Source organism: Cnephaeus nilssonii, assembly GCF_951640355.1.
Source record: "Cnephaeus nilssonii genome assembly, chromosome: 6".
NCBI lineage: Eukaryota > Metazoa > Chordata > Mammalia > Chiroptera > Vespertilionidae > Cnephaeus > Cnephaeus nilssonii.
The window spans coordinates 18,226,760-18,252,959 of NC_137077.1; the positions used below are offsets into that span (position 1 = coordinate 18,226,760).

The window sequence follows — 26,200 nt, forward strand, 5'->3', positions numbered from 1 at the left end:
TAAATCCTTTGTTTGGATAGGAATTAAGAAACAAGTCATAGAATATTTTTCTGTTGGAGAAAAGACATAAATAAGGCTTATTGGTTCTTTTATAAATTTACTGGAGGCCCGATTCACGAAATTCGTGCAAGAATAGGCCTTCCTTCCCCTGGCTGCCTCCCAGGCACCTGGGACCCGGACTTCCCTCCTGCCACGGGCAGGCACTCAGGACCCAGGCTTTCCTCGCAGCCCTGGCTTTGTCTGGAAGGATGTCCGAAGGACCGAAGGACGTCTGGTCTAATTAGCATATTATACTTTTATTATAGACTAAAGGCCCGGTGCATGAAATTCGTGCACGGGGGGTTGGTTGAGGGGGTATCCCTCAGGCCAGCCTGCACCCTTTCCAATCTGGGACCCTTTGAGGGATGTCCGACTGCCCATTTAGGCCCGATCCTGGTGGGATCGGGCCTAAACGGGCAGTCGGACATCCCTCTCACAATCCGGGACTGCTGGCCCCCAACTGCTGGCCTGCCTGCCTTCCTGATTGCCCCTAACCGATTCTGTCTGCCAGCCTGATCACCCCTTAACCACTCCCCTGCCAGCCTGATTGATGCCTAACTGCTCCCCTGCCAGCGTGTTTGCCCCTAACTTTCCTCCCCTTTAGGCCTGGTCACCCCTAACTGCCCTCCCTTGCAGGCCTGGTCCCTCCCAACTGCTCTCCCCTGCAGGCCTGGGTCCCACCCAACTGCCCTCCCCTGCTGGTCTGATCACCCACAACTGCCCTCCCCTGCTGGCCATCTTGTGGTGGCCATCTTGTGTCCACATGGGGGCAGGATCTTTGACCACATGGGGGCAGCCATATTGTGTGTTGGAGTGATGGTCAATCTGCATATTACGCTTTTATTAGATAGGATAGAGGCCTGGTGCACGGGTGGGCGCCAGCTGGTTTGCCCTGAAGGGTATCCCGGATCAGGGTGGGGGTTCCCTTGGGGTGTGGGGCGGCCTGGGTGAAGGGCCTGTGGTGGTTTGCAGGCCGGCCACGCCCCCTGGCGACCCAAGCAGATGCCCTGGTATCTGGAATTTATTTACCTTCTACAATTGAAACTTTGTAGCCTGGAGCGGAGCCAAGCCTCCTGCTCGCTCCGTGGCCAGCAGCCATTTCTTTTGGGGTTTGTGTTCTTCTATAATTGAAACTGTGTAGCCTTAAACGGAGGCCTAGGCCAGCCAGGGCTGCAGAAGCTTTGCTTCCTCCATTGCCAGGGGAAACCCAAGCCTCCTGCTCTTTCCAGCTCAGTGGCTGCCGCCATTTCTGTTTGGATTTGTTTACCTTCTATAATTGAAACTTTGTAGCCTTGAGTGGAGGCTTAGGCCTGCAACGGCATGCGGAAAGCTTGGCTTCCTTTGTTACCGGGGAAACCCAAGCCTCCTTCCTGCTCTCTGTGGCTGTAGCCATCTTGGTTGGGTTTATTTGCATATTTGCTCCTGATTGGCTGGTGGGCATGGCTGGTGGGTGTAGCGGAGTTAGGGTCAATTTGTATATTACTCTTTTATTAGGTAGTATGATTGTCAACCTTAAAAGTACTGTGTGGCTACCCTACTTACTGTCTTTCTCTGGTTAACTCTTCCCTTCTCCCTCTAAGCAGACAGTCTCTTCTCCTACTTGATAAGGAAGAAAGAAGCCATTATTTCTTTAGTAACAAATGTACAAATCTACCTACATCTGTACTCATTCTATTCTTTCCTTGTTGTAATATTGAGGAATTGATCTTCCTATCCCATCTCCTTAGGAAGCTTAGAATATTATCCCTATACATTCATTTATATTCAGTCTTCTTAGCTGAATCCTTCTCATTTTTTTTAAAAAATTTGTATTTATTGAAAGTATTACAGATGTCTCCTTTTTTCCCCATTGATTCCCCTCCCCCCTCACACCCTTACTCCAGGCCTTCACCACACTGTTGTCTGTGCTCATGGGTTTGCATATTTGCATATAAGTTCTTTGGTTACTCTCTCCCCACCTACCCTTCACCCCCACTTTCCCCCTGACTTTTTATTTAAATAAATTTTAATTTTATAATAGTTTTTAAATTTACAGAAAGACTTAAAAGATACTATAGCGGTCCTGGCTAGGTGGCTCCGTTGGTTGGAGCATCATCCTGGAGCATCAAAAAGGTTCTGAGTTCAGTTCCCAGTCAGAGCATATATCTAGGTTTTGGGTTCTATCCCCAGTCCAGGCACATTTGGAAAGCAACTGATCAGTCAGTCTCTCATGTACCGGGCCTCTAGGGTTTGATAATAAAAGGAATATTAGATTAGTGGGAAAGCCCACCTGCAGGTAGTCAAGATTCATTTGAGCATTCTTGAATTACAGTGATGACATATCCAGTGGAAGCTTGTGAGACTACTAAGTACAAATTCCATAGACTGAAAATGTTTATATGAACATTTGTCATTGTATTAGAACTATAGGTTATACACATTTTAAGAATCTGTTTCTTCCTAAACAATGAGTGTTGGGTTCCTCATTCATGGCTTTACTGATATAGATAGTATGTAGTCCTTTTTGTTTCTAAGTGTAGGTGAGAAAATAGGATGTCAAGTCCTGTTGTCTTTCAGAAAGGGTGTCCCAAATAATGTATATACACTTTAACAGCTGTTAACTTAATTTTGAAAATGAAATATATTTTAATAAACATTGCTTTTGAATAATTATTCAAAGTGTGTGTATACATTTTGGGGAGGGACACCTTTTGTATTATGGGGTATGAAAATGAGGTTCAAAGTCTGCCCACAACTTAATTTAACTTTGGCATATTATTTACAGGATTAAGATAGTGTCATGATGATGGTAATGGCAATTTTTTAAGACAAAATGATCCAGTAGAATAGAGGTTCTCAATCTCTTCGCCCCCCTCATATCTAAGAACACATTTCTGACAGTAACAGTAATTCTCATGGGAGGGAATTGAGATGTTTGAGAAAAGCTCCCTTTGTGTTTCTAATATGCACATTCACTTTTAGAATGGCAGCTATTGAACTTTTGCACATACTTCCATTTGTTTTGAAGTTCAGTTAGAGCCGCATTGCCAGCATGTTAATACATCATTATAATTGTGACACAGTGATTAGAGAGCCAAAGTAATCAGAAGTCTCCCATAATGCTCAATGCCACTTAAAAGTTACACTGAATTATAAAAAGGCTATTATAAATTATAATTTATTTTGGATTTTTTTAATGTGTTTACTCTGGTAAGAGCTATCTGACCAGGAATTTGCTTGGAGCTATCAAAAAGCTAAGTATTCTCTTGGAATAATTAAGTATAAAAAAAATTATCTTCATTTCTTTAGAAAGCAGAATTAAGGGGGTTTTATATTATATTAAAATGCAAAAGCTTGTTCGATTCCTTTACCTATTTCTGATTTTATAAAATATTTAAAATATTCTAAAGTAATCTAAGATGGAACTCATAAAAACAGGAGTCACACTTGTCGTCTTCACTGTATCCTCAGTACCTAGCAATGTGCTTGGTGAATGTTGAATAAATGAGCTTTGTCCTCTGTCCTCTGAATAATTTCTGTAGGAGAGCATGTCAACAAGCTAGTCATTATATCAGTTGTTAATCTTGTCATGTTCAGCAGATAAATATGCAAGCAAAACTTTCTCAAAATTCCATTTAAAGATTCAGTAAGTAATACTTGAATATAACTTTAAAATCGTAAGTGTTTGAAATTATTAAAATAGGTGATGAAGTAGGTATGCTTTACTCTTTGAATTTGTTTCTGACAATTTATTGGTAAACTGCCTTTTGTCTGAATTTTCTGGCTGCCTGCATGGGTGAAATTCAGTTATGCTGTTTATTTTATAGATCAATTATTAAAATTTAAATTTAGCTCTGTAAATGATAGTGCAGTATTTACTTTTTTAAAAGCAGACTTTCAGCATATTTTAATGATCTCACTAAATTTCATCCTTTGAACAATTACTCTTTGCTGTGTTAATTTTTGATGCACCCCTTACAGCAGTGATGGGCAACCTTTTGAGCTTGGTGTGTCAAACTTCGCCAAAAAACTGAGCATAACTCGGGTTGTATGTCACTTTGAGGAAAAAACATTATTTCGCAAATGTTTCATCCTCGGCATGTGGCCGCCTCAGCGGCCGTGTGTCATCAGAAATGGCTACGTGTGTCAGTGCTGACACGCGTGTCATAGGTTCGCCATCACTGCCTTACAGTTTACTCTTTATATACTTTATATAACAGTAATATCTATAATATTTTTATCTTACCGTCTTGAATTTGTGGTCTGTGTAACACATCTGCTTAAAACCAAACGTCAGCATTTTGTCATAGCCACCCCTAGACCAAAGTATATGTGATGTTTTAAGATTTTGCTACTATTTATTCACTTAAGAATGAATAAGAAAATAGTATTCCAACTCCTGATAAGAAAGAGTTCCTAGCTTGCAGTCATATTTTTTCTAGATGCTTCTCATTGTTTTAGATGATGATATTTTATTTTTTTCAGGGACATTCATTGTTTTGTTCATACTAGTTTCCATTTATTCTCAATATCGTTTTTTTCTTTATAAAATATATGACAAGAGTTAAAATTCATATTTGTTAATTTAAGAATCTGAATTCCAGAAATATGTATAAGAAAGTAAACATGTTCTATCAGTTTGTGTGACCTTGGCAATTAGTCTTTTTTTTTTAATTATTTAAGACTAGAGGCCCGTTGCACGAAGATTCGCGCAATAGGCCTTCCTTCCCCTGGCTGCCAGCACCAGTTTTCCTCCAGCACCCAGGACCCAGGCCTTCGCTCTGGCCGCTGCCTTCTACCTTCGTGCTCTGGCTGGAGCCTTCAGTCTTCGCTCTAGCCAGAGTGCTGCTCCTGTAGCTCCCTCCGCCCCCCGCCCTCCCCCTCATAGCAGGCGTCCTGCCCCACCCGGCCACTCTGCGCCTGCATGCGTGCTTCCCAGAGTCCCGGAGCAGCTAGGGGGCGAGGCTGCCGCCATCTTTGTTGGGTTAATTTGCATAGTCACTCCTGATTGGCTGGTGGGTGTTGTGAAGTGACAGTCAATTTGCATATTTTTCTCTTATTAGTGTAGATCATATGTAAATAGGTTGTAAAAATCATACATAAAATAAAGGTTGTTAAGAATCAGGCTTTTATGTACCAGGTGTTGTTTGCCACATTTTCCATATTAAAGTTAAAAAACTCCATTTGTATTTGAAAAGTGTTGTCTGTTTTATTTTATTATTTTGCATAGTTGTTAATAGAAAACAAGGACTTAATATCTCTGAGGCATATACAAGATAGTACATTGATGGATGGTTTATGATGGTTCCAAAACTTCATTTTTTAGTTAAATTTTTTTTGGAAATACTATATTTAGGTCTTAAAGAGTGCAAAAAGAAGCAGTTTTCCATTCAATGATACTTCCTCTGACCAAAGTTTTTATTAGTTTATCAAAATAGAATTAAGTACTGTTGGACACACAGTTTTCCTTGTGTCTTTTTAACTTTTTATATATCATTGTTAAAAAAAATATATATATCACAACCGGCTCAGGAGGAGCTGCACGCACAGATGGGCAGGAGGGGACTGCATGCCGCCCCCAGCCCCAGCGGACACACACCAGGGGGTGGGGGCATGCTCTGAGCCACCGAGGCATGGCTTGGAGCACGCCCCCACCCCAGCGGACATACACCAGGGGTGCGGGCATGCTCTGAGCAGCTGAGGCGCGGCTCAGAGTACGCCCCCAGTGGGTGGCGGTGGCAGCTGGAGTGAAGCAGCCCTGGTCCCGGGTGCCTGGTAGCAGCTGGAGCGAAGCAGACCGGGTCCTGGGTGCTGGAAGGAAGCTGGTGCATTGGCTTCTAGTATATATATATAAACAGTTCCTTTGAGCTGCCTCTGCTACTTTTGGTCATTCAACTTTAGGCAGTTTATCATATTCAAAGTGTGGTGAGTGATGTTAAAAGTCTGCTTGTCAGATTTTATTTAACACCTATGTAAGAAATTGCATATTTGAACCTCCAGAATTTGACTAAAACATACTCTTTTAATGATCCAATGTAATTAATACACTTTTTACTGCTGAGATTACATATAAAAGAATATTATATCCTTTTACTGTCTATTTAAGGATTAAGAAGCCTGTCTTTTTTTTACATTATTGTTGTCTTTTTCATTATCTACAAGGGGTACTAGAAAATAATTTTGAGAAAATTCTTATTTTCTTCTGCTTGTTAACTTTTTTCCTATTTTTGTTCTCTTAATACCTAAATTTCCATCTCTTATTTTTCCTAGATCTTTTGTGTTAAGACTTTTTGTTTTGTTTTTAAATATTGAGTTTCCATTACATATTTCAGTGCATTCCATTTATCTCATTTTTTGATTCCATACTAAATAGACAAGTTCAAGGTTTAAAAGCAATGAGTTTGAGAACTCACTTTTTAAAGCCTTTTTTTTTTTTGCCAGCTTTGGACTTAAATTGCTTCTTCTGTGTCAGCCATTTCCTGATCCATAATAGGTTGTAACTTGCAGTTGTCTTTTTCATTATATTTTGGTTGGAAAAACTGAGACAAATAGTATTTTGTTGCTCTTAAGGCAGTAGTTCTCAACCTTTCTAATGCCGCGACCCTTTAATACGGTTCCTCATGTTGTGGTGACCCCCAACCATAAAATTATTTTCGTTGCTACTTCATAACTGTAATTTTGCTACTGTTAGTGAATCGTAATGTAAATATCTGTGTTTTCCGATGGTCTTAGGCTCTACAGCAACGGTTCTCAACCTGTGGGTCACAACCCACAGGTTGAGAACCGCTAGCAACTGCTCTAAGGCATTCCTAGGGAACACAAAGATTAGTGAAGGAAAATATATAGAAAAATTATTTATTTAGTAGATTTGTTTAAAAAAATCGTGTTTTTATAAAATTCTTTGGTAACTTAAAATCTCGGTCTTAAAATAGTAGAATGTTAACTAATCTGTATAAAAGATGGGTTTACAATTTTAATTGTGAACTTTGATGTTTTTGAGCCTTTGAATATTCTAACAGTCAGGTATGTTGCACAACTTAACAGATGTTCAACAATTTAATTATAATCAATTTTTTCTATTCCAAGACACTCTTTAAAGCAGGAGAATTTCAGAAATTGAGGAAGAGATTAATTGAAATTTTAAGGATACTAACTATATGATTGTTTGCTTTCAGTCAGAAATTGGGTTTGGGAAAATGGAAACCTACATCAAATTGGAGAAGCTTGGAGAGGTAAGTAAATACTTACTTTAAAATTGTAAGACTTTTTTTTATTGTTTATCACCTAAACTTCTCTATTAGTCTATAGTTTTTTCCAACCTGGAAAAAAAATGTAAGCATTATTGTGTAAAAGTTCTTATCTTGTTCTGAAAAGACGGCAGAATGTTAGAAAGAAAAAATCCTTAAATTCTTGAAATTACCCTATTAGTTTGAGGGGGAAAAGAAGTATTTTCTATTACCTTGTAATCTTTATTGAAGCACAAAATATTGAGCTTCCTTGGTAGCAATTTGTTAGTTAGGTATCTATTTGTTAGTTAGCTCCCTGACAGTCTGCTACCTGTCCTGTCATATGGGAATTACATGAGTTCAAACCTGTGAAAAATCAAAATACTATCTTAAAGATACTTGTCACAGAAAGAAATTCTTGGCTAATAACCCTTTGCACTCGCTTGCTTTTTTCTCGATTCCTTTATTCTACTCGGGATTTAATTTTTTAAATACCCCAGATTTTACAAAGCGCGGCAGTAGAATAAAAAACTGGAGTTTCTTTTCATACAAATTTATTTTTTTGGATTTTTTAATATTTCAAATTATTGATACATTCAATAACCGTCACACTCGACATCCGAGTGCAAAAGGATAAGACCTGGGTTTTCTTGAACTTGCTGCTACTACTACTAATTTTGAAACCGTCTCCCTCCCAGAGTGAGAGAAGATAAAGAAAATAAGTTTTAGTTAACAGGGAATCCTTGAGAGAGTTTGAGAGCTATCCTGGCAATGATAGAAGAAATCTCCTGTAGAATGCAATTGCGGTTGTATTTTTTTTATCTTTATTGTTGAAAGTATTACATATGTTCCCTTCTAGCCTGCCCCTGCTCCCAGACTATATTTGTGTGTTTTTTTAAAGGAGAGTTAATGTTTAAAAATTCTGAAAACCAGTAAAATTTTTATAATTTAACAATATGTTAGTTAGAATTTCAATTTTCAGTTAATATGTTTCCTCAATCTCCACATACTATTGTAGGTAAAGTACCTTTGATTCTGAAGCCACTGATCTCCAATTATTAATCTAATGCAAAGTATAAAAAGTAAATTAGATATTCTTACATTTCATAATTTTAGGGCACTCTGTGTTGTAAGTATGGAAGCTGTGCATATGGAACTGAATGTCCTTTTAGGTATTGGAAAGCCAAGGTTAATCATTGTGGAGTTTTCCTTGCAAGGTAGAATTTAACATATGCTTAGAACTTAGAAATTTGGTTAGTGCTCTTTTTTATATAGGTGGTATAGATATACCCTTTGTGATCTTTTGCTGTGTCTTTTAAAAATATATTTTATAGGGTACATATGCTACAGTATATAAAGGGAGAAGTAAATTGACAGAGAATTTGGTGGCATTAAAAGAGATCCGATTGGAACACGAAGAAGGTGCACCCTGCACAGCTATAAGAGAAGGTATAATTTGATCTTTTGTGAGTAAAATGTATTATATCATAGACAAATATTTGACATTGGGAACTGTTATATAATGGCACATTGGGAAAAGCTATAAGTTAGTATATACAGAATGTAAATATATTTCTATCATGGTACCATATTTGTTTTTCAAAAGAGAGATATCCAGAAAATGGTTGAGGCACTGAGAAGCAATTTGGAGGAAAAAGGTACCTTGTACTTTATATCTAATTAATCCTAGAAATCTTAATAAGCTAACATTTGAGGGGAAAAAACAGATGATAATAAGAGTATTAGTATTATATTGGGGACAACTTTAAGTATTAAAAATATCAAACACAGAATCATAAAAGAAAAGAAAAAATTGACTCTATTAAAATTTCTACTTCGAATCCCCTTGGTGAATTAATGTTTTAAACTTAAGAGAATATTAAACATAATCAATTTATGTTAAATGTACTTTAGGTTATTATAAAGACAGGCTACCATAGACCAATAATTAACTTTCTTTTCTGTTTTGCAGTTTCACTGTTAAAGGATCTAAAACATGCAAATATAGTTACCTTACATGACATTGTTCACACAGATAAATCTTTGACTCTGGTCTTTGAATATCTGGTAAGCATTTAATTAAAATTCCGTATTTACTTTTGCTTTTTTGTTGGATATTTTTTCCAACAAATGATTTTTAGAGCATAAGGGAGGGTGGGAGGTGGAGAGAGATAGAGGGAAACACTGATTTGAGAGAGACATATCAATTGGTTGCTCCTGCATGCTCCCTGACAGAGCCTGGGATAAACTTGCAATTCTTCAGTGCGCAGATCGACACTCGAACTACTGAGCAACACTGGGCAGGTCTACTTTTGCTTTAATAAAACATAGTAAATTGGGTTTTCTAACAGGCCCAGAGACATTTTTGCTTAGTTATTGGTATTGAATTAAATTATGTGGTATATTCATTATCTTTCCTCGGTATCACATAAGTAAAGTGCTATATTTTTTCAGGATAAAGACCTAAAACAGTACATGGATGATTGTGGAAACATCATGAGTATGCACAATGTAAAGGTATGTTTTAATGTGTAATTTTGAATTTTGTTTAAAGCAGAGACTAACCTTCCTAAGCATAGACAAACTACATTACTTAATGAAATATACTATCTTGATAACTATTGTGCTTCAGAATGATCTGTTTGGCATTTTAAAGAGGTTATTGTCCTCTAAATAATTTACTCAGAACTTTTATTAATTACACTACACTATTTCTTAAGATCAGACTTTTTTGTAGAACCTGCTTTGTTTTAAAAATCTTACAAACCACTTTTGACATTTATTTTCACATAATAACACTGATTCTCTTAGATACATAGTATATTTACATGTGTAATCTGCTTTAAAAACAAAATAAAACCAAAAGCCTATTACATAAAAATTCAAATATTTAAAATAAATACAAATGACTAGTTCATTCTGTGAAAGGCCTTCTTTAAATTGCAAACTTCCCTAATATATTTAAAATGGTACTTAATTATGAAACACAGCTAATATTAAAGTTACTAATCTAGTGAGTAAGGCCAGGAACATGCACAAGTATTATGAATAGTAGGCTGGAAATACCACTCTATTGTCAGGAGGAAAAGTGAGGTAATTATTGTTTTCTTACCTGTATATCTAAAATGCAAGTAATGCCAGAAAAGTTTGGCATAATAATCACTGTCAGCTGAAACCCAAAAGTAAGGGAAAAGTAAAAACATTTGATGCAGTTGTGTCCTTACAGTAGGTTTTTTCGACCAGAGTGGTATGCTCCAAATTTAGCAAAGATTTACTTATCCAAACTTAGTGGGCAATTTGTGAGAAACTATTCTGGAAATAGGCTGTCTTGGCTGTGGGTTTGAGACAGTTCCAATTCTGTAGATACTAACTTTAAACTTACATTTTTTTAAAAATTGTAATTTTGATAGATATAAAGGAGAATCAATTTCTTCTACTAAAATACAATTCAGAATATATTGGATACCACATTGCTAAAAATTTTAGAATAGGGCTTTAAGTGTATTTCCATATACATTCTCTGAGAATTGTTTTAATCATATTTTACATTTTATTTTGCAAGTTGTTGTGAATCTCATTTACATATATTTATCTTTGTTGTTTTTATTTGTTTATTTCCTGCTTTCATATTAGCAATAATTTGGAAAGAAAATAAGTCCTTAGTTATAATTTGACAAAGATTTGAGAAGTTTGTATCTTTAAAGGCAGTTATACATGTCTGGCTTAAAGTATTTTGTTTATTTAAATAGCAAGTTTAACTCTGTACTTTTATTTTTCCAAACTTAAAAAGTAACAGGAATATATGGAAAGAGTAATTTTAAACAAAAAAATAAATAAATATGTAGTGTAGAAACTCTGCTACTTATAATTTGTTTAGGCCTACTGTTCACCTGCTTTGGCTTATTCTCAGAGTTCTAATGTAGCAATTTTCAACCCGTGTACCACAAGAATTTTTAAAACATGCAATACCTCACTGTTTAGTTAGGGGCACTGACCTCTTTTCCCTTAAGTTATCAAATAAAAAAATGACAACAGGCAATACAACAATCTCCATTTGGTGTGAATGAATCAAATTTTTTTGTCAGATCAGCCCAAAATATATTTTTTGGTGTGCCTCAGAATTTTAGTAATTTATGTGTGCCATGAGATGAAAAAGGTTGAAAGTCGCTGTTCTAATGCTTTATTTTTCACCTGCAAGTAAACAAAGGATATACTCTTCAGTCCTCTACTTCAGGCTCTTTTTTGTTAATCCCAAAGAGTCAAAAACTCTGTGTTTCACATCCCTTTTCCACCAAAATCAACACAAAAAGTCTACATTAGCCTTAGGAATTGCTTCTTTCAAAGATTCATTTAGAGCTCTACAGTGCTAATTCCCTGTTCTGAATCATAGCAGATTTTGAAGGCTGAGTAGGAGGTGCTGAAAGTAAAATACCCAGGAGGTAGGTGATAGAAGCTGGTTTAGGTTATTTTTATAGCACGTAATTTTCCAGAGCTGTGTGAGGCACCATTCTGTTTGACATCTTGGAGTTTTCATAAAACCACCAATTCCAATACCTTTAAAAGACATTGTCCCAGGTCAGGTTTTCTTTTTTTTTTTTTTGGCAGGGTGGGCAGTGAGGATAGAGTTTGGTTGTTTGTTTTGCCAGAATTTCATAATTAAACTGTAAGCCTCGGTAGGCCTATAAGTTCATGAGGATATGTGCTATTTTTAAAATTTTTTATATGTCTTTTTTAATGATTTTAGAAACAGGAAGGGGGGAGGGGGGGAGAGAGAGAGAGAGAGAGAAGGAAGGAAGGAAGGAAGGAAGGAAGGAAGGAAGGAAGGAAGGAAGGAAGGAAGGAAGGAAGGAAGGAAGGAAGGAAGGAAGGAAGGAAGGAGCATGGAATGGATGTTTGAGAAAGAGATATCAGTTGGTTGCTTCCTGCTTACTCCTGAACCAGAGATCTAACCCACAATCTGGGTATGTGCCCTGACCAGTAATCAAACCTGCCACCTTTTGGTGTATGGGATGACGCTACAACCAACTGAGCCACACTGGCAGGCAGGGCAAGGATATGTTTATTTTAAACTAGAGGCCTGGTGCACAAAATTCGTGCACTGGGGTGGAGGGGGGAGTCCTCAGCCCGGCGTGCACCCTCTCGCAGTCCGGGAGCCCTCGGGGGATGTCCGCCTGCTGGACATCCCTCTCGCAGTCCAAAACCCCTCATTCCTTACCGCCTGCCTGAGAGCTGCTCCTTACCGCAAGGCTTGCTGCTCCTTAGCGCTGCTGTGGAGGCAGGAGAGGCTCCTGCCACCACCACTGCGCTCACCAGCCATGAGCCCGGCTTCTGGCTGAGCAGCGCTCCCCCTGTGGTAGTGCACTGACCACCAGGGGGCAGCTCCTGCGTTGAGTGTCTACCCTCTGGTGGTCAGTGTGCATCATAGCAACCGGTCGTTCCGCTGTTCGGTCGATTTGCATATTAGGCTTTTATTATATAGGATCATTTTCTATAATAAGCAACTATTACTACTAAGACAAAGTTTCATTTCACTTTATGAAACCTTGCTATTTTTATTTATTTGCATGGACACTATCAGACTAAAAACATAGATTGATGTTTCAAATAGAAAACAACTATATAAGGAAAAGGTTTTATACTTTTCTCTTTACCATAACTTACACTTACATCAAAGTCTTTCTCATTATCTGTAAGACTAATTTCTATTTATTTGTTTCTGTAGCTGTTTTTATACCAAATTCTACGTGGTTTGGCATATTGCCACAGAAGGAAAGTGTTGCACCGAGACTTGAAACCACAGAACCTCCTCATTAATGAAAAAGGAGAACTAAAGCTAGCTGATTTTGGTATGGAATGTATCAGATATTTATAAATAGTTCTAGGTGGTTAGAACAGCCGTTGACACTGTGTAATTGCTTTTATATGGGTGTGGATATTTTCTGTATAGCCCACAGAATAAGATATTTGACAAAAACTTTGGTAGGTGAGTTACATTAGTAAATGCTAAAAGGCACCATTCTCGGGTGTGATCCATAGACCCCTAAGGCCCTTTTAGAGGGTCTCCAGAAGTCTAATATGTTATCAAATTTATACTGAATGTTATTTGCCTTTTTCACTGTATTAATATTTGTATTGATGATCCAAAATCAATAAGGGGTAATGTTACTAGTGCCTTAGTATTAATCAAGGCAGTGACACCAAACTGTACTTACCTGGTAGTAGTCATTGTATTCTATTAGTAACAAATTAAAAATTCACTGTTATTAAGCGGTGAATTTTTCTAGAAATTTCTATACTTTTACTTATTTAACACTTTACCATTTGTTTGAAAGGTAGGTTGCTATTTGTATTTCCTTCCTTAAAAAGGAAATGGTCATGTGTTTAAACAAGAAAGTACAAGTTATTTGCATAGGCTTATATAACATTACACAATCTCCTATACATAGTTTATTTTCCTAATAATTGTTATTACCCCCTCAGACTCTCCCCTCTTTTTTGCCAAGCTGCATTCATTCACTGTTCTTTATTACATAATCCCAAAATGAATGGCAGTGATAGAGAAATCCAGCTTGCCTATTAGAAATTCAATACAAGAATGGCAAGGGCCATCAAAAATTTACCCTTGGGAATTCGAGGTTGGTGGGAGGAATACTATCGGTGCTTGAAATTTTGCTTCTAACTTCTACAAAGCAAGCCAAGCAAATCTTATCTTCCACAAGCCAACAAGAAATTCTGATTGTTCCATAAGATAATGTAATCAATTTTGTGTTTTGCTTTTAGTTATATATTATTGATTGCATTAGTAGTACATATGTGTTGCACTGAAACTTGAAACCACAGACCTCCTCATTAATAAAAAAGGAAAACCAATATTTTTTTATTGGTTGCAAGTAGGGGAGGGTCAGGTAACTTTGAGTATTTTACTGTAAATTGTTTTTGATCCCTGTGAAAATTCTACTCTTTTTACTGTAATCGGTGAAATTCAGGTTTAGTAAGTACTACTATAGACATTTTCATCTCTAATAGAAAATGGCTTATATAATAATACTGTATCACATTTAAATACTTTGATTTGGAAGAGATTATTATTATTTAATTTCATGCCAATGCTGAAATTCAGATTGTGAACTAGGACCCTGTGTGAACAAGCACCACCCTAGTTCAGAATTCTCTCAGGAGTAGGAGAGTAAGGTACTAAGGAAACTATAACTGGCAATTGTTTTGATACCATAGGTTATAGGATAAGTCAGCTTGTGGCCCTGTCCTTTGCCCCATATAACCATCTACTATTCATATCAGGAAGAGCAATCAAAAAGCTGCTCTCATCTTGCTAATTACCAAAATAGTTAGGAAAATAATTTGTTGAATTTATTTTTCCAAGTTAGGATGGTAGAATAAAACTTGTAATTAAATGAAATATTGTCAACATTGTTCTAGTTACACCCTTTAGCCATCAAACAAAAACAGTATGAATGCCACCTATTATTTTAAATTCATTGGAGTGACTTAATCCAGTTTATTAAAGTATTAAATTATCGTTTTATGACATTTAAAAGATGTAATATTTTAATCAGATACATGTTATATATAACAGAAATCACAGCCTAAAAAAGTAATTATTCTTTGTTTGAAATAAACTATATATTAAAATAAATTTATATTTCTTCAGAAATCTTTTAAAGTTGCTCCTTCAGAATTTCAAGGCTTAGATGTAGTAAAAATAACTCTCTTATGCCAATGGCTCAAGAGGGAAAGTTGTGAACTCTCACCCTTATTTCTGGATAATCAGTGAATTCCATATTAAATTGGCAAAGGAATGGTATGTGTTTTATATCATTTACAACAATTAATAATACCCTTTAAAGGCAGTGAGGTCTGTCTTATTTTTAAATTATCCATCTAACTTAAAATTTAAAAATACTTCTGAAAAGCAATGTAATTTATTCTAAGGAACTTTCTCTAAATAGACTTTTGCAAGAAAATTGTCAATAAAACTCTACAGGATGGTGTCAGATGGGTACTAGACTTGACTTATCAGGGTGATCACTTCATAAGTTATATAAATGTCTAATTAGTATGTTGTACACATGAAACTAATATATTGTATGTCAACTGTAATTGAAAAGTAAAAAAAATATTTTAAAAAATAGGTTTAGAGATGAAAAAAGGTTTGGGACCAATAGCTTCTCTTTTTTTTGATAAAAATTGGTGTAGCAAATGAAAGTTGGAATCAGGTTTAAAGTTGACAAAAGCCTATAGCTGTAAGAAATAAAATTGTTCATCTCAATGTCATTGGTCTATTTTGCATTAATTTAAGTTCAGCTAGGAAATAATTTTGGCATGATTCATGGATAACAGGAAAATATCTTAAGTTTAAATTAACCCAGACACTGTACCAGCTGTATTCATATGCATAAAAGTAAATGTAATACCTGATTGTGAGATTACTATTATTTAATTTAATTACATAAGGATTTGCTAACCTTACACCATGTGCACTTACAAAAAAAATCATAAAACTAATTTTGTTAAGCTTTAAAAAGCTACAGAGTAGCCATCTCAGGCATCCTAGTGATTGGAGTCATGGTGATGACATGGGCTGGGAAATTCATTATAGCTATTTCTTTTTTTCTTTCCCTATGAAGGACTAGCCAGAGCCAAGTCAGTTCCCACAAAGACCTACTCGAATGAAGTTGTCACACTATGGTACCGGCCACCTGATGTGCTGCTCGGTTCCTCAGAGTACTCAACACAGATTGACATGTGGTAAATATATGTGGATGTTATTGCTATTTATAATTTTGAAAGAATGTAGCCATAAATACAGGGCATACTGCATCTTGCAAAACTGAAACACTGTACCCATTAAACATCTCCCTATATCCTCCTCCCACTGTACCCTTAAACAACTCCCTATATCCTCCTCCCTTCAGCCCCTGGCAACCATCATTCCACTTTATGTTTCTGAATTTGACTTCTCTAAGTACTTCATATCAATGGAATTATACAGTCCTTTTGTGACTGACCTATTTCACTTAGCATAAGTGTCTTCAAAATTCACCCACGTTGTAGATATTTGACTTTTAAGACTGAATAATCATTGCATAGGGTGCAACATTTTATCCATTCATCTGTCAGTGGACACTGGCATTGTTTTCTCCTTTTGGCTATTGTGAATAATGTTGCTATGGACATGGGTGTACAACTATCTCTTTGAGGCTTACTTTCAGTTCTTTTGGGTATATACTTAGGAGTGGAATTGCTGGATCATATAGTAATTAATTCTATTTTAAAAGTTTCTGAGGAACTATCATATTTTTTTCCATCATGGTGCCATCATTTTCTTTCTATATAACATCTGCATTATAAAAGGCCAGTGCCCCTTAACGACCGCAACGACCAGACGACCAGACGACCAGACGGATGACCGGTCACCATGAGTTGCATTGAGCAGCTCTCAGTCCCTCCCCAGCCCCCCACCCATGAGCAGTGGCTCGCACTCCCAGCAGCGGGGCAGGGTGGCTCACGGCTCCTAGCGCAGAAAATTCAAACCAAGGGGGTAGGACTGAGGCAGCAGATCAGATTTTTAAATAACTGCTTTTGTGACACAAATGTGGAGCTGGAAAAGCAGTCCGGGCTAGGCAGTGTCTCTCACTAGAGCGATCACCATGTGTTCCTCCTCCAGCTTGCCCAATGTCCTCAGTGCTGACTGGAGGTACTGCTGTGAAAAGTTGGGTGACTCATGGTTCCCTGTGGTGGGGCAGGGCGGCTCCTGGCTCTTGGCGGCAGCTCACCCCTCCTTCGCAATGTCCCACCCAGCAGTGGGGAGGGAGCAGCCTCCCTCTTCCAGCCCCCAACACTCTCTGAAACCCTGGGAAGAAGTGCCCACCCTGCACCCCGCCTCGCCAGTGGCTGCTGCTCCCCTCAGCCATCAGCCTGCCGGCAGGGGAGGGGAGAGGAGGGGAGGAGAGGAGAGGAGAGGAGAGGGGAGGGGAGGGGAGGGGAGGGGAGGGGAGGGGAGGGGAGGGGAGGGGAGGGGAGGAGGGAAGCTGTGGGTTTGGCTGGCATGCCCCAAAGCTCTCCCCGTGTGCCTCACTGCCCCACCTCTGCCAGCGGGACCCCGCCCCGACGCACGTTTGTCATTGTTGCTGCCATCTTGGGAAGGTCAATGCCCGGCTGACTGCCAAGGCCTCAGGCAGTAGACGCCCTGCAGTCGCCATGACAAAGAGGTTATGGAGGGTCAAGACACTGCCTCTGGTTGAAGCAGGTGCTGTGGGAGCAAAGGGACCAAAAGAATTGGTTATGTCCAAGAGCCATCTAACGCCACACGTGGTGTGCGACTTAGTCATTGTTAAACCGAATTTAGTACTGGTGTGCCCCATTTTAAGCAGACCCCCCAAATAGACTTACCGTGTTGATAATTCACTTTACTACAGAAAGAATGCACAAAGATTCTTGAAATAAGCAACATATTTTGCACCTCATAGTACGAAATGTTTAAACATCATTAAAAATAGTTTCTATGAGTAAAGAGAGTTGATATTAGAAAAATCTAATATACCCAATTCAAAATGTCATTCAGAAAGGCATCTACTATGTAAAATCAAAGTATGGTATCTAGGGTTTGGAAAAAGCAACTTGACTCCGCTCTCCCTGCTCATCCCCTCAGCCTTATGCTTTGCACAAAAGTCTCAATAAAGAGATGGAGCAGAAGGAAAAGTAATGCCTTCTGGCACTGAAATTTATCAGTTTCTTCAACAAATATTTATAAAAGTTGTATAATTTTGTGCCTGTATTATAGAAACACAATATTAGCTCTGTCCCTATCTTCAAAGAGCTTAAAGTCTCTGTGAGTTCCCAGTAAGATAAACCTGTAAACAGCCAAAGAAGGAGCAGGTTCCAAAACAATTCTTATTATAAAAATTACTGAGTAGAAAACTGTCCTCACTCTCCCTCTAGAACAAAAATTAAAAGGAGCAAATAAATATAATGAATGAATCCGAACTCTTTTGGGGACCCCCAACCCTCAGGGACTAACACAGGTTTTGTGAGGCCTAAAGTTTACTGAACCTAAAGGACTAATTTTAGGGGGGAGGGAGTTTAATAAGGTTCAAAAATGACTTTATTTAGAATAAGAAAATAAATTACAAATAACTGTAGGCTTGGGGAATCTGTCCCTTTCTCTTTTAAATCATTTCAGGCAGGTTATCCAAAATGCTGCTGGTTGCAGCTTGCTTGCTCTCTCCCCCAGAACAAATCCAGCCCTCACAGGGGCTCTGAAACATCCTTAGCTTTACCATAAAAATAAAAATAAAAAAATTAATTAAAAAACATTTCAACAACACTTCTTTCTGGACAAAATTCTTTCTTTTTCAATTTTTTAATTTTATCAAAGTAGTAAATACATAGTTCATAATGTATCTTTTTTTCCCTAATAGGTGTGTAGTGTAGAGGTATATCATTATTGCTTTTATTGTACTGTTGACACTATTATAGATGTCTCCCATTTCCCCCCCTTTACCCTCCTCCACCCAGCCCCTCCACTTCTGGCCATCACCACACTTTTGTCTATGTCCATCCCCCTCCCCTCTGACCTCTGTCAGTCCCTCCCATCCTATATAATAAAAGGCTAATATGCAAATTGACCAAACAGTGGAACAGCCAGTCGCTATGATGCACACTGATCACCAGGGGGCAGACGCTCAATGCAGGCACTGCCCCCTGGTGGTCAGTGCGCTCCCACAGGGGGAGTGCCACTCAGCCAGAAGCCCTGAGCTGGACTCATGGCTGGCAAGCGCAGCAGTGATGGCAGGAGCCTCTCCTGCCTCCGTAGCAGAGCTAAGGATGTCTGACTGCTGGCTTAGGCCCGCTCCCCCGAGGACATCTCCTGAGGGCTCCCAGACTGTGAGGAGACACAGGCTGGGCTGAGGGACCCCAGCCATATGCACATTGGGGGTGACCAGGCCAGCAGGGGAGGGCCGTTAGGGGCGACCAGGCAGGCAGGCAGAGGTGGTTAGGGCGATCAGGCAGGCAGGAGAGCAGTTAGGGGCATTAGGCAGGCAGGCACGTGAGTGGTTAGGAGCCAGTGGTCCTGGATTGTGAGAAGGTTTTCCCTTGAGGGGTCCCAGATTGGAGAGGGTGCAGGCCGGGCTGAGGGGACCCCCCCCCCCCATTTCGTTCACCGGGCCTCTAGTTTTAATATATAAAATTAAACATTATATACAATTTTAGATTGTGATTCCTTAAATGGGAGGGCTGTAGTCACACAAATTGTAGAAGAGAATATATATTCATTTAGCCTCCATCCATTTCTCTTACACACACACACTCGAACACTCTCTACCCTGCACCTACCTGTTCTATCTCTGCTTTCTACATAAAAACATCTTGAGTCATTTGCTTCTCCCTACCCCTGCTACCCACTACCTAACACATAGTAAGCATTAAGTCACTCCTAGCTATTGTTACTGTCACTCTTCAAGGATCATGCAAAGAATAGCTGGATATTTGATGTGTGAAAAATGGATATAGCAATATGGAAATTGAGACAAATAGGATAAATGTTAATATCTCTGCAGGAGGCTTTCTAAAAGCAGACTATTATAAAATTCTTCAGAGAGGCCATCTTAAGGAAAAGATTTTTGTGTGTCCTAATATGTAAATGGTTTACTCATCATTTTTTATGATATATTTTAAAGGGGTGTTGGTTGCATTTTCTTTGAAATGGCTTCTGGAAGACCTCTATTTCCAGGATCAACTGTGGAAGATGAACTGCACTTAATTTTCCGACTGCTAGGTAACAAGAAATCTTTTAAAGACTGTATTTTAAAATTTGATACTTGAGACTAACATAAAGAGCTATTTGTTATATGAATTATAAATAATTATGATAAATATAAATCCTTCTACGTAAATTTTAATTTACTGAGTTCCACCTTTGTGAAAGAACAGAGAAGAGAAATATTATTGAAAATTGACCTTTACCATATTACTAGGAAATATTTCTAGCTTAGGTGTCTATTAGGCATCATCATTTTTATGGCATCATTGCATATTCCTAAAAAAAAGTCCATATGTTTACTATTTCTGTCATTTCTGTTTCAGTTGAAAGTCAGATCATCTACTAAATATAAATTGTTCTTTAAAACACTTTCTTAGCTCTGCCTACTTATACATATTTGCATATGTATAAATTTTTACATATTTATGTAATATTTTACATATTTCTATGTATGTAATTTTTTTTAACTTAGGGACTCCATCTCAGGAAACTTGGCCAGGTGTTTCTTCAAATGATGAGTTCAAGAACTACAACTTCCCAAAATATAAACCACAGCCTCTAATTAACCATGCACCCAGGTATTTTTTTTATTTTCTCTAAGTAAAAGGGGGAATATGTACTTGATTTGTTTACTCTCATGAAGCATTATCCACAGTAAGGTTTTAATATTTAATACACATACACAATTCTTAAATATTTTAGTAACTAATTTAATTGAGCCTTCCTTCCTGTGTCAGATTAATTTTATAATTCAGTGACCAAGCATCACCAAGTTATGTGACCACAGAATTCAGCTGTATACAAAGTGAATATAGAACATATGTATTAGAATTCTAGACTTTATATAGATGTTCTCTTTACCAGAAAGAAGACATTAATTAATGCCTTATTTAGTGCCATGATGAAATTTCTGCTTCACTTTCTACAGAATTAGTCTTTACTTTTTTGTTTGTTTGTCTGTTGGGTTGGTTGATTTTCACCTAAGAGTATTTTTTCCATTGATTTTTAGAGAAAGTGGAAGGAGAGGGAGAGACACAGAGAAACAGCTATGTGAGAGAGGGTCATCCATAAGTTGCCTCCCGCACACGCCCTGACCGGGGCTGGGAATCGAGCCTGCAACCAGAGTATTTGTATGCCCTTGACCAGAATTGAGCCTGAGACCCTTCAGTCCGTGGGCCAATGCTCTAACCACTTAGCAAGCGTGGCTAGGGCTATATTTTTTAAAAAACCTAAGATAGTGTTATAAGTAAAATCTTGACACTGACAAAAGGTGACTCAGCAGTATTTCGGTCAAAGTTAATCACATAGTAATTTGTATTTGAAGAATATAAACTCTGACCTCTCATATCCTCAATTTGGCTATTCAATTAGTTTTTTCTGAGACCTACCCCCAGACCCACCTGACTCCCAGTAAAATTTGACTTGCAGAATGTATTACATTTTATTAAGTAACACAGAATAATATCTTTGACTGTATTTTTCTATCTTTCCTTAAAAAATATAAAAAGGGCACCAAGGTACCAAATAAGGTCAATGTCTGTTTTACTCAAATGCTATTCACATTGCTCACAACATAACACACTTGATCTAGTTTCATTTATTTTGCGGCTATGGAAGAATAGCAATACAGTTCTGATACCAAAAATATCTTTAAAGTGTTTATGTGAGTTGATGTTCTTATTGTTACTGTAGCAACTAATAACATTCTAAGTATTCCTGCTTAGGAAGAATCATATTATGTGCTGGACTTTGTGTGTGTGTCTTTTCCAAATAGCATAAATCCTATTTTTGTTATGTGTCTATTGCTTGCTATTGTCCAGTGTAGAAGGTTAAAGCTCTTCTTTAAAGCAGATTCTCCATGATCTTAGCACTGAGTTTGTCTGTGTCCAAGGAGCTCTATGTATTTGTCAGAATGGCAAACTACAGAGGATTAAGAGTCTGGCGAATGTCTAGGCCACAGCATCCACAATACTCACTAGGAGCCCTCAGGTGGGAAAATATTCTTTATCCATAATTGTGCTTTTGCAAGTGAAAGGCAGCAAGAGAGAACTTATGATTTCTGATCAGGAGATTATCCCATTAAGATAACCCCTAAATACTCCCTATTATATTAAATTCATCGCTGTAATTATGTATCTTTATCAACTGTATCATTCATTGGCTTTGTAGCCCTGTAAATTAAGTTTTATGAAGTTACTGAGACATATTTAATTGCACTTTATAGCTCCTAGTACCCGATGCTCAGCAGACTACCTGTTTATCTTGGCCACTGCGATACATAGTGGGGTCACTTTTCTCCTTGTTTTCACCTATATAATAGGAAAATGATGCTTTTGTACTCTTGCCTTCAGTGGAACACTGAAAATTGATGCAATTTACTTAAGCTTTCTTGATAAACAAAGGTTACTTTGGTTTGAGACAGAATGGTGATTTTTAAAAATATTCTCTACTTTTGCCCTAGCCAGTTTGGCTCAGTGGATAGAGCATCAGCACTTGGACTGGAGGGTCCCAGGTTTGATTCCAGTCAAGGGCACATACCTCGGTTGCAGGGTTGATCACCAGCCCTGGTTGGGGCATGTGCTCGGGAGGCAACCAATCGATGTATGTCTCTCACATCGATGTTTCTCTCTGTCCCCTCCCTTTCCCTCTCTCTAAAAATAAATGGAAAAATATCCTTGGGTGAATATTAACAAAAACCAGAAAAAATTCTATAGTTTTTAATAATCTAATTTGTTCTTGAATATTGGAAATTTGAATTTGCACCCGGTTATTTATGATTTCTTCTTAAATAAGTGGCAAGATTAGTCTTTTGAGGATAAAACAGCTTTGATCTATTTGAAAGAACAAGAGTGGCTATTTTAGAGCACTAGGTTTCACAGATTAAAACATTTGGAAAGTAGTTTTGTTTGAAAAGTTGCTATATGCTAAGTTAAAAGAGAATAAACTGCCACTTGTTTTTTGCCATTTCTAGGTTAGACTCTGAAGGAATCGAATTGATAACAAAATTTCTTCAGGTAAGTTATATTTATTTTGTAATTGTTAAATGGCCTACCTTCTCTGAGACTCAGTTTCTTCATCTGTAGAATGGGATCAATAATACCTCCTTCAAAAATTTGTCATGACAATTAATATTATTATTTATTGTAGTATCTAGCATGCTTAAGGTATATGCTAAAGTAAAAATATTATGGTCTCTCTTAATATGTTTGGGGGTTCTCTCATTGTGACCTTGAACAGTCTGAGGCAGTTAGCTGCTGGCATCGAGATCAACTATGTCATGGCCATGTTCTCTGCAATTCGTGTTTTCTTATGTTCTCTTTGTCTTCCTTATACTTAATTTCTGTACAAGGTGCTGCACCTCCAAATAGCATTCATATCATCATTCAAAGCAGGGAGAAGAGAGAGTATGTGGCTTGCATCAGCCACATTAGTCCTTTTGTATTTGAAAAGCCAAAGCTTTTCCAGAAACCCCTGTAAGGTTTTTTCAAAACTAACTCTTGTTGACCAGAACATTAATTGTAAGAGAGTCTGGGAATTGAGGAGCAGAATTATCATAATTAGCCCAAACTAGGACAGTCATGATTCATGGTCCATCTATTGGAGTTGAAGCATGGACACCTGAAATAAATCTAGGTTACCTATCAAGGGAAAAGGGGAAATGGGTATTGAATAGGTAATTTAATAATGTTTGTCATAGAGATATATTTTCAATGATCCTTTGGTGTTCATGAAGAAAAGTAACACCAAAGTTCAAGTATTTTAATTTTTCATCACTTCAAAAAATACAGGAAATCTAAATTTTTAGGTAAGATCCAACTTTATCTTGGAAATTTGGGGCTGAGATATAGTCAATAGCAACTCAAATTAGAGCTTATCTGAGGTACCTCCAAATTGGTTCTTTGAAAATAGTGATTGTATTAAGTAATCAAAATAAAGTAGTGCTAACTTCCCTCCTGTAACAGTATTTAGAGAAAAAGTTAATGAAGCAATTCTTTGCTTTTTCACAGTATGAATCGAAGAAAAGGGTTTCAGCAGAAGAGGCCATGAAACATGTGTACTTTCGAAGTCTGGGACCAAGAATACATGCTTTACCTGAAAGTAAGAGAAAATTTAGTGTTCTCCTCCATCCCCCTCACCTTCTGTCTTTTCATTTGTTCAGGGCAGGAGACTGAGGTGAATTAGGGGATTAGGAAGAGATTGCTGTTGGTTTTTTTTGTTTTGTTTTATCCTCACCCAAGGATATGTTTTTATTGATTTGAGAGAGAGAGGAAGGTAGGGAGAGAGAAACATCAATGTGAAAGAGAGACATTGATCAGTTGCCTTCTATATGAGCCCCAACTTAGGATCAAACCCGAATCCTAGGTACATGCCCTGACCAGGAATGGACCCTGCAACCCTTTGGTGCATGGGATGATGCTCCAACCAAGTGAGTCACCCAGCCAGGGCAAGATTGCTGTTGGTTTTTAAGCCTAAAATTCTAGTCGTCTTGTAATTAGATCAGAGTTCCTTGATGCATTGGTTGCCTATGTTTTAATTTATTTAACACTGAGCACATTACCACTACTCTGTAAGAAATCAATAGTATTTAGGCATGGGTAATTAATCTTTTTGGACTTAAGTTGGAAATCCATCTGATGATAGACGTTGTCATTAGTCCCAATCTGTATTGCTTTGGTTCAGCGTTGTTAAAAAATGGATTTCGGGCAAAAAAACAACAACAATGAAACACAACCAAAACATAAGATTGTTTTCTTGTGAAAGTAGAGTTTCTTTTTAAGACCTAAAGATTATTTTCCTTTACTATTGCCCTGACAGTAGTGAGCCTACTGTCAGTTACTAAACCAGCCCATTTCTTGTGCCTGAGGTAACTGCTTGATTCTACTCATAACATTCTTTTTTTAATTACCTCAATATTTTACTTTGAAATTAAGTAAGGTGATTGGGAAATTAGAATATTTGGGAACTGAGCTTTTAAAAGCTTATTTATTTCTCATTTACTAGACAATATTGATTCATCAAGGTTTGCTTATTGGAATCAAGACTTTCCACTTAGAATTTACAATATAGTTTCTAATGAAAGATTATCTCTCTGGCAGAGACTGAAAATGAGAAAGGTGAATTAAAGGTGTTGTTAAGATGATATTTACATTTCATTATTAATATCAAGTTTCATAGTTTAAGGTAGGCAGTTATATACAAACCAAATCCTTATTCTTATCTAAAAAGTTTGAAGACAGTTTGAGGAACCTTCATGCTGTCAGAGGAGGGAGGAAAATGACAGAGAGAGAAAAAGCAATACATTTTGATTAGGTCTCCCAACCCCAGTAGGTCCTAGAAATATTCATTGTATAGTCTCCTTAGAGAAATACATATTTGAAGCATGATTTAAAGCAGAGAGAGGGGGTGTGGGGTCCTAAAGAGAGATTATTTTTTTGGTTTTCTTAAAACATTGGGACAAAAGGGAAAATATTTCAGCTGGGCTATAACCTTATAAATGTAGTATAAATGTTGAATCAGTATTCATTTTTAAAATGTGTCTATAGTTGGGTTGTATTTGTTTTAATACTGTTAGAACTTCACCTGATAATTCCTGTCTGTGCATTTTAGGTGTATCAATATTCAGTTTGAAAGAGATTCAGTTGCAAAAGGACCCAGGTTTTCGAAATTCTTCTTATCCAGAGACAGGTGTGTTTGTCATAAACCATTTCACGTGTCGATCATGAAATTTTGCATGGAACCCAACTTTTTGGTTTATAAATTGATCAGTAAAATTATTGATGTAAAAACCAATGTACAGTGCATTCCACAACTGTGTATGTTTAGCATTGCACATTCTCACTTTTCTGTATGATGTGGGCAGCTCAGTAATTCTTCAGAGAGAAATCTGACTCAGTCAAGTCAGGGATCCTGAAAGCTGCAGATGGCACAGAGACCTTTTACAAGTGGCCTGGCTTGATCACTGCACATGCCATCCCTGGTACCTGAGGCAGAAGACACATCTTGTGCTTCCCTAGTCATCAGGTTCATCACTTCGAAGCATAGAAGCTGTAGACTGACCCCATCGACAAAAGGGTCATTTAAGACAGTATTGATCACTCTTACCATGGAAAATTAGCTTTGCTGGTGGGAACATTAGCATCCTAGAGTCACCAAATACTGTATGTGGGATAAAATT

The 26,200-nt window shown here is 37.6% G+C and overlaps 1 protein-coding gene across 1 annotated transcript in view; it reads left to right on the top strand.

Annotated features, from left to right (window-relative positions):
- CDK17 (cyclin dependent kinase 17) overlaps positions 1–26,200 on the top strand; it is an 83,988-nt gene that overhangs the window by 56,030 nt on the left and 1,758 nt on the right. Inside the window, exons 6-16 of the mRNA XM_079775263.1 lie at positions 7,194–7,250; positions 8,579–8,693; positions 9,217–9,311; positions 9,699–9,761; positions 12,967–13,090; positions 15,890–16,010; positions 19,943–20,040; positions 20,498–20,603; positions 22,997–23,039; positions 24,033–24,123; positions 25,633–25,710. Of these exons, the coding sequence (XP_079631389.1) occupies positions 7,194–7,250; positions 8,579–8,693; positions 9,217–9,311; positions 9,699–9,761; positions 12,967–13,090; positions 15,890–16,010; positions 19,943–20,040; positions 20,498–20,603; positions 22,997–23,039; positions 24,033–24,123; positions 25,633–25,710 (991 nt within the window). The remainder of the gene's footprint in view (positions 1–7,193; positions 7,251–8,578; positions 8,694–9,216; positions 9,312–9,698; positions 9,762–12,966; positions 13,091–15,889; positions 16,011–19,942; positions 20,041–20,497; positions 20,604–22,996; positions 23,040–24,032; positions 24,124–25,632; positions 25,711–26,200) is intronic.